The 15655-nt window shown below is 40.9% G+C and overlaps 2 protein-coding genes across 3 annotated transcripts in view; both read right to left on the bottom strand.

Moving 5' to 3' along the window:
- Positions 1–407: 407 nt before the first annotated feature.
- Positions 408–9946, bottom strand: trim47 (tripartite motif containing 47). Of its 2 annotated transcripts, none has more exons than XM_063014504.1 (8): positions 9761–9946; positions 8471–8688; positions 7112–7157; positions 6862–6957; positions 6537–6761; positions 5781–5803; positions 5565–5707; positions 408–2805 (listed from the first exon to the last, which is right to left on the bottom strand). In XM_063014504.1, the coding sequence occupies exons 1-8, from the start codon at positions 9944–9946 to the stop codon at positions 2276–2278; spliced, it is 1467 nt and encodes a 488-aa protein (XP_062870574.1). In that variant the 3' UTR covers positions 408–2275. The 2 variants fall into 2 exon arrangements, with proteins under 2 accessions (XP_062870574.1, XP_062870576.1); XM_063014506.1 differs by having other exon boundaries at positions 5565–5680.
- Positions 9947–12590: 2644 nt separating this feature from the next.
- The window catches only part of frem2a (FRAS1 related extracellular matrix 2a), a 43984-nt gene continuing 40919 nt past the window's right edge, over positions 12591–15655 (bottom strand). The window contains exons 21-24 of the mRNA XM_063013778.1: positions 15405–15531; positions 14145–14332; positions 13622–13768; positions 12591–13531 (exon numbers count right to left, since the gene is read on the bottom strand). Of these exons, the coding sequence (XP_062869848.1) occupies positions 13055–13531; positions 13622–13768; positions 14145–14332; positions 15405–15531 (939 nt within the window). The 3' untranslated portion in view covers positions 12591–13054. The remainder of the gene's footprint in view (positions 13532–13621; positions 13769–14144; positions 14333–15404; positions 15532–15655) is intronic.

Raw genomic sequence — 15655 nt, 5'->3', positions numbered from 1 at the left:
GTTATAAATGCTCATAAGTATTTAATTTAGCAATATTACATGAATTTAGGACAAACCGACTGATCAAAATAGCGTTTCAGTAATGAAATGATCGCGTGCTGTAAAGCACATTAAATCAGGTGTTCGCTTTACTGATCAATGATAGCAGTGTGCAATTAAAAATGGATTTATTTCAGCATTTACTTTGTCTTTGTGGTTTAAAGCATAAGCATGTTTTACATAAAACATAAACCGACGTCTCAAATGCTGTAAACAGAATAATAAGTTACAATAAAGGTGTTCGGATCTGGATTTTCACCCAACGTACACAAATAAATGTGGTATCAAATGACTCCTTAGAACTTAAACCTTTATAATTATTTAAAAAGTTGGACCTTTTATAGAACACACTGGATTAATATGAGCCCTTGCAGCTTGTGGATTTATTTATTTTATTTTATGTCTGTGACATAAAAACAGAAATAATGGAACAATCATATACACACACGTACATTTATTACACACATGTAACAGAAGTGAAGAACGTTCTGACAGTTTGTATTACAGCTATGCAGACACACCTCGTTTGTTTTTCAGCTCTTCAGTCCTGGTCTGTTGTGCATCAAACTGCACTTACATCCAAAAAAAATAGAAGACAAAAGATCTAAAGTCTAAAAAATGATCACTCACAAGTTATTAGTAATTAAAGTACCTAAAGCACACTGTAGGTATTCAGTACAAGCTAGAAGATGTTTGATTTATTTATAAGCTTTAATAACATAAAATGTAAGTATTTTATCCAGCTTGCCAGCAAACATTTGTTTGTTGGACGCCGGGCACAAAGCTTCTACATACATACAGACATTTTCCAAACGTGAAGCTGGTCCTTAAAAAGCTGCAACACAGTCCATAAAATAAGGCGACTATAAAAGTCACCTATTCAAGTCTAATTTACTTTTTAATCATGTCAGTGTCATACAGCAGTAAGTCAATTCTATTAATACTAATCATTAAAAGTAAAAAAATAAATAAAACACTGATAATTCTTTTTCTAAAGCTGAAATATTGTGACCATTAAAATCTAGCAACTTAAATTTATTAATACAGCAGTGGTTCCCAAACTGCCCTCTAGAGGACGCATGGAGCTATTGCAGGGGGCGCAGCAAGGCAAATGAATGAGGCATGTTTGAGCACTGTAAAAAATTAGGCTACATAATTTACATCAGACACAATGATACTTTATTTTCTTTTGTTTAATAAGAAGTTGCATTTTTGTATGGATTATAGCATTTAAAATAAATTCCAGTGGAGTCTGGAAGCAAAAATCGTGCCCGCAGTTTCATCTACAAAAGGGGGCACTGAGGAAAAAGTTTGGGAACGACTGTGTTACTAAATAAATATTAGTTCCTCCGTCTGTACAGCGCACAAGACGACACCAACGTAAAACTAGACGCCGAGTTCATAAACTGAAACGCATTAAAGCTGAAATATTGCGACCATTAAAATCTAGCATTACTGCAGTGGGTCCCAAACTGCCCTCTAGTGGACACATGGCGCTATTGCAGGGGTGCAGCAAGGCAAATGAATAACACGTGTTTGAGCACTGTAAAACTTTAACCCAAATAATTCACATCACTCGTAATAATTCAACTATAAAGATGATTTGTTTTGTTTGTACTGATTACAGTGTTTAAAATAAATTCCAGTGGAGTGTGGAAGCCAAAGACATGCCTCCTTTTTCCATCTAAAAGTTTGGGAATGTCTGTGTTACTAATAAAATATTAGTTCCTCCGTCCATACAGCACACAAGACGACACCAACGTGAAACTAGACGCCGAGTTCATAAACCGAAATACGTTAATGCATCTATGAGAACGTCACGCTAACACAGGTCGATCAGAGGAGAGCATTACGCTCCAGAATTCACATCAACAGAATGAAAAAGCTCGGATTGAGCCACACAGTTTTTATTTATTATTGAGGGACAAATCTGCAGCCTGCCGCCTGAGCGGGAATCGTTCTCGTTTCGGAAATATAAAATGGAATTGTATTGGACCTCTTGCACAATATAACGTAGCTGCGCATCTATCTTGGTGACTGCACATTAAAACATCTACACTTTCTTTTCCATAAGGAAACAAATCTAGCGGAATCAGCTTACACTGGGAATTCTCGTAACATCACTCCAAACAAAACCGTTCTCAGTAAAGCTGTTTCCTCAGTGAGACCACCGTCACCTGTCAGGAACATCACATTTCTAAATATACTTAAATTTCCCCTGTATGTGCCCCTCGTCTCAGTAATAGTGGCAGATCTGCAGGCGGCTGCCCGGGTCGTTCTTGCCTGGGCTGAAGAAGGGCGAGATGGGCTCGTCGTAATACGTGGCGAAGCTGTAGACGCGCTTCATGGTGACGGCGTCGTAGAAAGCCACGTGGCCGCGCTCGTAATCCAGGAAGACGCCGACCCGGGGTGAGCTCCAGTAGTCGGCGACGGGCACGCGCGCGTCCTCCTCGTTGGCGTAGAGCCGGTCGTGCAGGCTCAGGCTCCAGTAACCGGCCGACGGAGACAAGTTCACGAAGCCCTTCCGGTTGCTGCACGCCGTGGTCACTCCAAGGTACCAGACGCCCTTGTCTCGCACGTCCACTTCCCAGTAGTGCTGGCCGCTCGAGTACTGCGCCGTCGCCAGCACGCCGAAGAAGCGCGTGAAGCGGACGGGCAGGTCGGGTTCGTGAGAGCGCGTTCGGCCCTCCTCCACCTTCGTGTCGAAGTCGCTGATGGCTAGGGACGGGTGCGCCGTGTCCAGGTCCAGGGTCAGATTTTGGGGCACTGTGAGAGAAGGAGATGGAGGGTCTGGTTTTTAAGTTCTGAAGATAGATAGACAGACAAATGGACAGACAGACAGACATATATATATATATATATATATATATATATACACAGTGTATCACAAAAGTGAGTACACCCCTCACATTTCTGCAAATATTTTATTATATCTTTTCATGGGACAACACTATAGAAATAAAACTTGGATATAACTTAGAGTAGTCAGTGTACAACTTGTATAGCAGTGTAGATTTACTGTCTTCTGAAAATAACTCAACACACAACCATTAATGTCTAAATGGCTGGCAACATAAGTGAGTACACCCCACAGTGAACATGTCCAAATTGTGCCCAAAGTGTCAATATTTTGTGTGACCACCATTGAGTGGAACCTGTCCTGGAAAACCGCTGTATGACCTTGGCCACCATGCTGTAGCTCAGTTTCAGGGTGTTAGCAATCTTCTTATAGCCCAGGCCATCTTTGTGGAGAGCAACAATTCTATTTCTTACATCCTCAGAGAGTTCTTTGCCATGAGGTGCCATGTTGAATATCCAGTGGCCAGTATGAGAGAATTGTACTCAAAACACCAAATTTAACAGCCCTGCTCCCCATTTACACCTGGGACCTTGACACATGACACCAGGGAGGGACAACGACACATTTGGGCACAATTTGGACATGTTCACTGTGGGGTGTACTCACTTATGTTGCAGCTATTTAGACATTAATGGCTGTGTGTTGAGTTATTTTCAGAAGACAGTAAATCTACACTGCTATACAAGCTGTACACTGACTACTCTAAGTTATATCCAAGTTTCATGTCTATAGTGTTGTCCCATGAAAAGATATAATGAAATATTTGCAGAAATGTGAGGGGTGTACTCACTTTTGTGATACACTGTATATATATATATATATATATATATATATATAGAGAGAGAGAGAGAGAGAGAGAGATAGAGAGAGAGAGAGAGAGAGAGAGAGAGAGAGGCCAATAGACTGACAGACAGATAGACATATATATATATATATATATATATATATATACAGTGGTGTTCAAAAAAAATTGCAGTCCAACACCATTAACCTGATAAATCACTGTTTTTAGTAGAAATGCTATTTCTACATAGCAAATAATTTACTTGAAAGTGTAGTAGAGTAATGAAAACAAAACAAACCCAACAATTAGGACATGCATGCCGATCATTCTGAGTAATTGAAGCATTGATTGAAAAGGGGCTTGTTCAAAATAATAGCAGTGAGGAGTTCAATTGGTGAAATCATTCATTCTGCAGAAGAACGTGTGTCAATTTTGGCCCTTATTTAATTTAGGAGGGGGGCAAATGTTGCACAGCTTGGTCATAGCGCGTTTCCTTCTGAAATGCTGGGTAAAATGGGTTGTTCCAGACATTGTTCTGATGAACAGCATACTTTGATTAAAAAGTTGATTGTAGAGGGAAAAGCATACAGAGAAGTGCAGCAAATTATTGGCTGCTCAGCTAAAATGATCTCAAATGCCTTGAAGTGACAACCAACACCTGAAAGATGCAGAAGGAAGCGTGGAACTACTGTTCAAATGGATCGAAGAATAGCCAAAATGGCAAATACTCAGCCAATGATCACCTCCAGAAAGAATTAGGAACATCTGAAGTTACCAGTGAGTACAGAAGATGATTAAGTGAAGCCAATTTACCAGCAAGAACTCCTTGCAAAGTCCCGTTGTTAAGAAAAAGACGTTTCCTGAATGGGTTAACATCTGCCAAGGAACACATTGACTGGTCCAAAGAGAAATGGCTCAACATTTTGTGGACTGGTGAAAGCAAAATTGTTCTTTTTGGGTCTAGTGGCTGTAGACAGTATGTCAGACGACCATCGAGCACTGAATTCAAGCCAAAGTTCATTGTGAGGACAGAAAAGCATGGTGGTACAAAATGATGATATGGGGATGTTTTTCATACCATGGTGTTATGCCTATTTATCGCATACGAGGGATCATGGATCAGTTTAAATATATCAGAATACTTGAGGAGATCATGTTGCTCTATGTCGAAGAAGAAATGTCTTTAAAATGGGTGTTTCAACATGACAATGACCCAAAACATCTTGGTTACAGACAAACAAGACTGAGGTAATAGAGTGGCCAGCACAATCCCCTGACTTCAATCCCAGAGAGAACTTGTGGGCTGAAATCTGAAACGTGTTTTTTTGAGGCAAAACCCAAAATTGCAGAAGAACTGTGGAATGTCGTCTAATCATCCTGGACTGGAATACCTGTTCAGAGGTGCCAGAAGTTGGTCGACTCCATGCAACACAGATCTCAGAAACAATTGTTTTGCCACTAAATATTAGTTCAGTAATTTAAAGTAAAGTAAAACCTCAAACATTTTTTCATGTTATAGATAATTTTTTTAAGTTTTTAATGAAAAATGCTGCACTGCTATTTTTTTGAACAGCCTAATATTAATTTTTCTTAACTTTCTGTAAAGGATGAACACAAACTGGCAAAATTTTGTTAATGTTTTGATTTAGAATTGAAAGTGGAGTATTTTCAGTGCATTTGCATTTATGGAAATAAAAGTTATTATAATGATTTTGTGCTTTATTCACTTTTTTAAAATCACTGCTATTTTTTTGAACACTACTGTAGACAAACAGATATAGAGATAGACAGATAGATAGACAGACAGACAGACAGATATAGAGATAGACAAACAAATATCGAGATAGACAGATAGACGGACGTGATGTGACGTTTACTAACTCGTGTGTAGCACGTGCATCATCTTCTTCCACAGGATGAGCTGAAAGGGCCCGGTGAATTCTGTAAAGTCAGGGGGGCAGTTCACAGCCTGCACAGTCAGGTTCACATGGCTCGGGCTGAATACAGGAACACAGAAGCACAGACTACATTATACTGATGATTATACAAACTTCTTAAAACGTGTCTTTAAATAGAAGGAAAAATGAACCTACTTACCTTAAATACGCTTTACTAATAGTCTGAAAAAGAACCAGAACACAAACGGTTACACATTAAAAAAACACATTTATCTACTTCGTAGTGAGATTAGTATGTAGGTGGCGCTCGGGTGGAGCAGTGGTAGGGTACAAAAGCTCACTACTGCTTAGATCTAAGGATCAAGGGTTTGAATTTTGGAGCTATCAGCCGGTCAGGCATCTGCACAGGTAGAAAGAAATAGGAGGGATGCATCAGAAAAATACGGCATTCGATCCTCAAGTATTCACTGATATTACCGATGTACAACAGAACTGCTGAATATTTGACTAAAAACACTGATATTACCGATGTACAACAGAACTGCTGAATATTTGACTAAAAACACTAATATTATTACACTAATTAACTAATAATTTTTTATTTTGGAAAAAAACAATTTACAAATAAAACACGTAAACCTGTAATTTATTATTTGAAGTGCCAGTTAATTGGCTACAAAGCCACACTGTTCCTTATAACTGCTGCAGTTACGACCCCTGCTGGCTGATCGATGGTACTGCACAGAGACGGGGGATGATGGCGATCGGAGCGTGACTCTCTGTGTGCGATACGGATCTTTATATTAACCCGCCTACTGCAGGTGAAAAGAGCACATGTCTCGAAGGGGGCGTGTCTTAGTTACGACCCTCCTTGGTCAGGAATGAAGGTCAGCACCAGCGTAAGTGAAATACGATCGGATAACCTTCGACTCGTGAGTGCAACAGAAATCCGAACCTCGAAGTTTGCGACCTCGCTGAGCTGGTTTTGAATGTCCGAAATGGCTTTGTCCACTTTGGACGCCTCGCTCTCGACCAGCTTGAGGTTCTCGTCTATCAGCGCTGTCGTAGCCATCTCCTCGGCTTCCAGCCTGTCCAAGAGCCGGTCCTTCTCATCCAGGAGAAACTGCACCAGCGCTCCTACATCGTCCTCGATCTTCTCCTTCAGAGCCTGCCTCTTCAGCTGGAGGAACCAAGGTCGACACAGAACGACGGGTAAAAATCTCTCCGCACTGCTACAGATAAACGGTGTCTGGATGAAAGGACTGCGCTCTAACTCTTACCTTGACGTCAGCTTTGGCTTGTTCGTCTATAGCTCTGACTCTGGCGCACATGGACTTCTGCCAGTTCAGTTTGATTAGCCGCAGCTTCAGGCTTCCCTGTAAACCAAAGAAAACAAGACATCAAGTAGATCATTCAAATTATAGAACATCATTCATCGTGGAAGTGTTCAATCCAGCTCTTTTACTCTTAATTAAAGTCTACAAACTGAGTATTTAAATTTACTAATCTGGATAAATCATCAGCTCTCACCTTCATATCCTCAACAACTTCAGGTATGGGGGAAACATCATGGTGTCTAAATACAAATATTTCATAAATTAGAATTAGAATACAGCAACACAGAATTAAAAAGAAGCGTTTTGGCTGTTATTACAGTGTCACAGCAGAAATTCAAACATCAAGCATCACACAAAACACGCAAATGTGGTGCAAAGGAAATAAAATTTAATTAAAATGTAATGTGATGCAAATATAAGCTATAAAATATAAGAATATAAGAACATATAACAAAGAACAAAAAACTAAATGAGTAAAACTAAAATGTAAAGTTTATTATCATTACGGTGTGCAAATAAAGCAGTAACCGTGTGTAATTGTGCATATTTACGTTTTCAGCATTAAGCAGACGCTTTTATCCAAAGTATATTGTCTAAGCAATTGAAGATTAAAGGCCTTGCTCAAGAGCCCAACAGTGGCAACATGGCAGTGGTGGGGCTTGAACCAGCAACCTTTCCATTACTAGTCCAGTAACTTAACCACTAGGCTACAACTGCCCTGTGCATATCAAATAGCACCATTTAAAAAAATTGATTGTCTTTTATGGGTACTGTAGGCTCTGCGTCCTCTTCTTGCACCAGTGAGAGTCATTATAGATCGCCACTACATTGTAGCGCTCTTTAGTTTAGTTACTTTAGCTACACATAGTAGTGAGTAACTTATTGCTGTAAAATAAAATGTATTCATTTATTTATTTATTAGTATTTTAACGTCATGTTTTACAAACTTACAAACATCGAACACGGTCATGAACAATTTTGTATCTCCAGTTCACCTCACTTGCACATCTTTGGCATGTGGGAAGAAACCGGAGCTCCTGGAGGAAACCCACACAGACACGGGGAGAACATGCAAACTCCACACAGAAAGAACCCGGACCGCCCCAGCTGGGAAGCTAACCCAGGACCTTCTAGCTGTGAGGCGACAGTGCTACCCACTGTAAAATGAAAAGCTGGGCTACTATTCGATGCAAATGATTGTTTATCTACTGTTGTGTGAAAATCATGACGCTGATTTGAGGATAAATGACTTGGCCGTGACACATGACCTGTTTTCGTAGCTGTTTTTCTCTGCTGTGCCAGAACGGGTTGAGACAGAGATAACCAGTATGATCGAGGCGGTCACTATCAGCTGCTTCCACATCAACATCTGTAGCAGTTCTGATAATTACTCACTACAAACCTTGTACCCCCGTCCTACTATCGTTCACCTGATTCAGCTTAAATGTGGAAACTTAGATTTGCACCACTTGTGTATTCCACCTCACGTTAAGTCACTGGCTGTAAAATCTGTAAATGTAAGTAAATGAGACGGAAGCGTAACGCTCCGAACCTGTGATCCCGGGACTCTCTGCACACCACACAGATGGGCTTACGGTCCGTATGGCAGTAGAGTTTCAGCTCCTCGTGGTGTCTCTCACATTTACCGTCCGTCTTGGACGGCTTGGTGGGAGCGGGAGGCCTGCACGTCTTCAGACACTCAAAATCGCTCAGTTTATCCACCAGGTTCTTCACTAAATAGTTCTTGGTGAAGCTCATTTTGCCGAATACCTGCAAACGGAGACGTACAAAATTACCACCGGCAGACTGGGTCTGATATAATCGTTAATAAATCTCTCTTTTTTGCCTCCAGATATTTATACTATACAGTTTTTTTATTTAGTAGTGTATTTATTTATTATTATTATTATTTATTAGTGTATTATTAATTATATATATATATTTTCACCTCTTTATTCACCCAATAAAGATCACCCCTCCTTTATCACCCCTCCGGTACGTACAGTCAGTACAGACTGTATTTTTCACCTGCACGATTCGAGTTCATACACTTGACGGGCACTGTGTACGGAGGGCCACACCCCCATCAGCATTATTCCTCAGCCCTGTGCAGGCGCCATCAGAGGCCGCAGTCGCACCAGTTATGAGCACCTATGATCCGACTTTCTTACCCCAACCCTGAATAACAGCCAATCGTTGTTCATGCAGCCGCCCAGCCTAGTCGGAAAGGCAGAGCTGAGATTCGATGTATTCGAAACCCCGACTCTGGTGCACTAGCGTACTTTCTTTTTTACCGCTGCGCCACCTGAGCGGCCCTATTAGTGTATTATTTACAATTTCTCTTCTGCTGTTGTATCTCATCCACAAGTCCTGACCTGCTCTGCATTTATTTTCAGATCCTTTTTTGTTTACCATGACCATAAAGTATGATTATTATTAGCTTAAATCAGTCTGGCTATTCTTTATTAACCTATCTCATAAAAAAGGTGTTTTCCAGTGCAGAATTGCCACTCACTGGATGCTTTTTCTTATCCATCTAAGTAAACCTAAGATACTTAAGTGTTAAAATCTAAAATAAAGGTCTGTTGTTTCTCACATCACTAAATTAGAATGTAAACATTAACTAAATCTGTAGACCCATGTGTGCACTCCATCTGGGAATCGAACCCAAAACCATCCTGCTGTGAAACACCAAAATCAAGAACCTGTCCATCACCGGTTTTGCAGAACTGCTCTAAATGCATTGAGGCAGATGATTAAAATGTATGAATCCTTAATTAATTCAGCAGAATCAATCCAGTGCCATCATATAACTGGCGACTGGAATGAAAACAAAACCCACCATGCGACACTCCGGACACTGGTAACCAATATCGTCTCCTCCGTTTTCCTCCCAGTGCATTAAAATACACATGCGGCAGAAGTTGTGGCCGCATTTTAAAATCACCGGCTCGTCGAAGTAGTCGAGACAGATCGCACAGACCAGTTCCTTCTGCAGCTCTGCTCGGGTATCCGCAGCGGCCGCCATGGCTCCCAGTAACCAGCCTCCCCGTCCGAACAGGACACGTGACCAGCAGCAACCAACAGCGCACTACTCAACAACTGATGACGTAGTACACACGTACAGACTACGCTAGATCAACAATGAAAACATCAAGAATAATATAATAATAATCATATTTTTTAATCCTTTTTATTGGTTATTTTACTGACCGTTTCATCATGTTTCCTGTTATAAATTTAGTACGGAGTCACAAACAATAAAACACCACGAACAGGCCGCCAAGTTGCACATTTTCTTTACACCAATCCACCGTCTGCATGTTATTGGAGGATGGAAAGAAAAGAAAACACGACCCCCTTTTTACTCAAAAAGCTGATATGATAGAGATTCTTTTGAAATGTAATCAAGTTTGAATTGTGATGGACTGGCGGCCTAAAAGTCAGGGGTGTTTCCTGACTTTCGCCAATCGAATTGCACCCACCGCGACCCTGAACAGGATAAACCCGTGGTAAAATAGACACTGAATGAATGAATGAATGGATGCGATCAAGTGTAGAAAGGAATTAATAAACAAGATAAATGAGGTAAAGGTTGATCATGTACTTTACGACCACTAGGTGGCACTGTTGCTTCACAGCAAATCCAAGGTCCAAGGTTCGATTCCCTGTGTGGGTTTCCTCCTGATGCTCCGGTTTCCTCCCACAAGTCCAAAGACATGCAGTTTAACTGGAGCTAATAAGGTCCTCTAGGTGTGTGTGCAATGATTTGCAGTCTAGGATTGTATAAATCTGATTAGGAACTTTTATTCATAAGACCCACATTTCCCCGCTTAATGTATAAAACAGTTTATTGAGCCACTGTTAGCAGCTTTTACAGCCAGAAGTGTATTTTTTATTTAACATTTAAGTTTTCTCTTTACAAACCTTGGATAGACTATTTGGACAGACTATTTCTAGTGTTTAATGCCTCAACCCAGATGGTGAATGTGGTTACGATCACAATAATCGGACTGGGCGTTTATTACCATTCCACATCACTGTCAACACAATACAACAATATAAACACTCACAGTTTATAAGATAGCAGTTATTTGTGTTTGAATACATTGTCCAAAACAGATGAGAACAGCAGTCAACTCCATGTGTAAATCTGATAAAATGTGTGTGAGGTGATATCAAGATAAAATCATTTTTATCAAGCATTTAGTGTTTATTATGAATTAACATGCCGACAATAAACAGTCTATCTGGAAGCACAACGAATAATGTAAAGGTTTGTGTGTATTTTGGTACTAATCACTCTCTACTCTATAAAAAAACAAAACGTTTTTGACCACTGGGTGACGCTGTAGACCAGTCAGTGCAAGATAAAGCCGATCTGTGCATTTGGCTAAAGCAAAAGTGGCCAAACTGTTCTTGTTGGGGGTAAAATAGATAAAAAAATGCAATCATGGGGCCACAGACTAATAAAACAGATAAAGAAATAACAGGCCTACCTGATTACTAACAATTTCACTTTTTATGTGAGTGAGTTTTCTCCCTTTAGCACGCCCAATTTTTACCCAATTGCATTATGCTTCCTCTCCACTGGAGCTGACGCCCGACCCCATTAAGGAGAGCGAACTGACACACACACCCCTGACACGTGCAGTAAACAACCGCGTCTTTTCACCTGCACGAGGCGAGTACATATGTGAATCAGCTTTGTGCACGGAGGGCCACACCCTGATCAGCATTATTCCTCGACACTGTGCAGACACCATCAATCAGCCAGCAGAGGTCGTAATTTGCTCAGTAATGAGGTCCCTATTCGGCTTTATCCTACCCTATGAACAAGCCTATCGTTGTTCCTGTAGTTGCCCAGCCCAACCGGATGGCAGAGCTGAGATGATTTATCTTTGACAGTGTTGTGTAAACTAAATGTTTGCAGATTTTACTCATCAGTGAATAATCCTAATTATTATTATTATATTATTAATACACTCTGTAATTACAGCAACTGTTTCCTGACCGATGAAACATGCACACTTTCCTCTTGACTTAAAATTGCGTTGAGATCTTCCACACTCACTGTTTAGTTTTCATTTCTTTGCAGCCTCCACATTTATCCAAAAGCTCAGGAACATTAATATCGGTGTAAGGTCGGTCTAGTTTTGGGGAGTTAAGGGGAAGGAGATGGGGGGCGTTTTAGATTTTGGTTTTGATGTGATAACAATTCCCCAGTGTTAAACCAAATATTTCCTTTTTATAACCTGCTCAACAGTGTAAAACTTTCATTTTATCTCTATAAAATGTATAATTGTAAAAATAACGATATTATTTTTTATAGACTTTAGTGGCATCTACAGGCCATTCTCGGTATTACTGGTTGAACATGTTAAATCCTGTAGCTTATTTAGACCATTTAAAACAAAAATACTTTTGGTAGCACCTTTGGCATCCCTTCAGGAATTGCTTTTGAGAAATTCTACTGTTTATTCCCCCCACCACCTCCACTATTGAAATGAAATTTACGCTATCGGTTTTATTAGGGAAAAGCAGAATAAATCAGTGCAGGCGTTATGCAGGACAGACTGTTACATAATTGTGACCTCTGGCCTTTCAAAAGCCGTTCACATTAAAAACATCTGTAAAAGTGTTATATTTCTCATCTTAAAAACAAGACAAAATCTTCTGCAGGGCTTTTATTATTCACCTTGAGCCTAATTTTGCTTTGTTTTTATACATGCAGGCCTTAAATCAGGACGACTGATGTTTCTGTGCTGAGTGTGTACATGTAAACAAAGGTATTTTTTTATTGGATCTTTCTAACAACAAAAATTGCATCATTTTGGTGATTAGATTTGACAACGATAAAAAAAAAAAAAGATTTCTCTATTATAAATAAGCAATCCCATAACATAACCCCACACTACCAGATTCCTCCTGTTTATTAAAAATAAATAGAAACTTTTCTCTTTTAAACTTGGCAGAAACCTCATGAATCTGTTGGTGGCGTCTCGGCTCGGGTCGGAATGGTAAAGTCACCGTCGTTCACCCAGATGACGCCCCTGTGGCTGGACTTGAACTTTCTGAGGCACTTGTTCAATCACAACTGAGAATTTGACCTGTCCAAGCTGGCACACAAGAACCTTCAGACTTCAGAGCCGTCGTTCAGGTCAAAGCCGCTCCTCAGTACGACCGGCTGCCTGCTGGATGAGACCTTTAGCGTCTCCTTTTCTGGCCTGCTCTGCCAGCGCAGCACCACAAACAGGCTGGCGATGAAGAGGGCGAAGACCAGCAGCCCGACTGAGACCCCTACAGCCAGCGCTGCCCCCTCAGTGCCGTCGATGCCCGCGTCCTGCCGTGCCGAGCTCTCAGCGTGGGCCTCCCCTCCCCGGGCGGAGTTCTGACGTTCCAGAGCGATGTGCATGATGTTGGTGCCTCGATTGTGTTCGGCGCTGATCTCTTCGGCGAAAGCGGGCACGTCATGGGCCGAGCGTGAGACTCGGGCGTGGCTCGGCACGAAAGAATGGTACTCCAGGCTTCTCTTGATGAGTCCGCGCTTGGCATTTTCTCTAGAGCGCACCGTGTAAATGGTGTGGATGTACCACTCACGGCCTGCTGCCACCTGAAGGAAAGGAGGGCAGATTTCTGATCATGGATACTACATCATTCTTTAATCATTTTGCTAACACAGAACGTTTAGCGCTACACTGACCTGAAACAAGGCGGCCGAGTCGAGTCTGAACCCGTCTGAGCCGGGCTGCTTCACCAGAGAGAGGGCTGACGGGTCGTCTTCTGCCAGCAAAGCATTAAAGTCCACGTCTCCGAAGCTTTTAGCCTGAGTCTCTGGCTGTGATTTGTCCTAAAAACAAAGAAAGTCTCTATTCAGCTGTTATACTGTGCGATTTAACACATACCTGGTCAAGAGATTATATATGGATTAATTATTGATGCTTTTCTGCCACCTTTTGCTTATACAGACTTATTAATGCATCATTTCTGCTGCAGAAGCTCAGTGAATTAAAGAACAATTAGTACAGCTATAAAGCTCTCCTGTTTGGAGCTTTAAATATGCACACAGAGTTTACAGAGCAAAACAAACCAAGAAAATGCACATTTAATCTTAGATTCTCTTTATCTAGATGGACTTTGACCTTTATATTAATTAATAAACATATCTCTCCTGCATATAGTAAATAAAAACATAATTTTTAAAGTAGAGATCGAGATATACATACGATAATTTTAAATCTGTACAGCAGGGACGGAGAATGCGCCAAGCAGCCGAACTCGAACTTGGTCGGGTCGTATTTGGGCACGTACCCATCGGCTCCGGTGCACAGAAAAACTTTCTCTATGTTACAGTGAAACGAGTCGCCCAGGTTCTGCACCGGGTCCACCATCACCCGCCCGTAGATCACATCACCTGGATGAAAAGAAAACGTACCGAGAGATGGCGGGTGTTAGCGGAGTGGATTCAGATTTTATTGACTCACGCCAATAAAATATTATACACATTAATGTCAGGGTTTTTTCCAACCCCAAAAAATCGGTTGCAGACAAAAATAATAATAATTAAATAAACAAATTTTAACAGGCACATAAAAAAATAAACTTGTACATGAATGCCCCCTTGTGGATGCTTTACGTTACACATCATAAACCACGGTGGGACCAGATTGCCACCATTTTCATTATTTAATTATATTTCGTTTTATGTTTTATTTGGATGAATTTGGTGTTTTTTTGTGTTTTGATGTTTTGCCTGAGACAAAATGGACAAAATGTGGGTCGCTTGGCTGCCCTGAGTTGTAGGTATTAACCAGGACGATATGATATGAACTCCAAAGTCCAAACTACTAGGTAATTATGTATTGGTACTTGTTACCTACATTTGTGCCTCACACCCAATACCTAAAACCTCTTAGACAATTCAGTGTATTTAAAAGACTGTCCTGACACAATCATGCTACCCAAAATAGTTACCTAGTATGTATCATTGGCTAAAATCAACAATTTCTCTTTTTTGTGTATATAAGAACACAAAACTCACATTCATATGTATGTAGAATTGCTGCTACGTAAATAAATAAGTGAATAATAAATGACAAGATTTAACAACGTAAATAACAAGATTCTGAGCTCCAGGGTTCGAATCTCGGCTCTGCTGCCTGTGGGCTGGGCACCCTCTAGCGGGCACAACTGGCTAATGCCTGCAGCAGAAAAAAATTGGCTTTCAGTCTGCTGGGTGGGAAAGACTGGACTAAGGGGTGGGGTTATGCCCAGGGTGCCTGTACAGAAAGTGGAGGAGCGCAGAGATCGGGGCGTGGCTCTCTGTACACGAAACCGACCTCAATAAGAAGGGATTGGTGGACTGCACACACGTCAGGCAAATATACACCCTCCTTGCACAGCGTCAGGGTTCCCAGCAGTAGATTGGCTAATCTAAATGAGGAGAAAAGGGGGGTAAAATGCATAAACAGCGTGTATAGACGTACCCTCTGCGAAAGCAGCGTCGCTCTCCTGCCCAAAACCCATCGATCCATCAGAGAGCCACACTGACCTCTTGGACAGCAGAAACATCTGAGTGTTTAAACTGAACTCCACCGCTACAGGGTCACTCACCTACATAAACCATAAACCATCACATGATGTCTTATCATACAGTCATTGTATTGCTTTTAATATCACTGGTCTGATGGATTTGAAATCTATATATAAGAATAAGTGGCTGTTAAATGTAAAGATA

The sequence above is a fragment of the Trichomycterus rosablanca genome, chromosome 18 (assembly GCF_030014385.1).
Source record: "Trichomycterus rosablanca isolate fTriRos1 chromosome 18, fTriRos1.hap1, whole genome shotgun sequence".
In the NCBI taxonomy this organism is placed as follows: domain Eukaryota; kingdom Metazoa; phylum Chordata; class Actinopteri; order Siluriformes; family Trichomycteridae; genus Trichomycterus; species Trichomycterus rosablanca.
The sequence above is the reverse complement of the archived record's forward strand: the minus strand, read 5'-3'. Positions and strand labels throughout refer to the sequence as shown.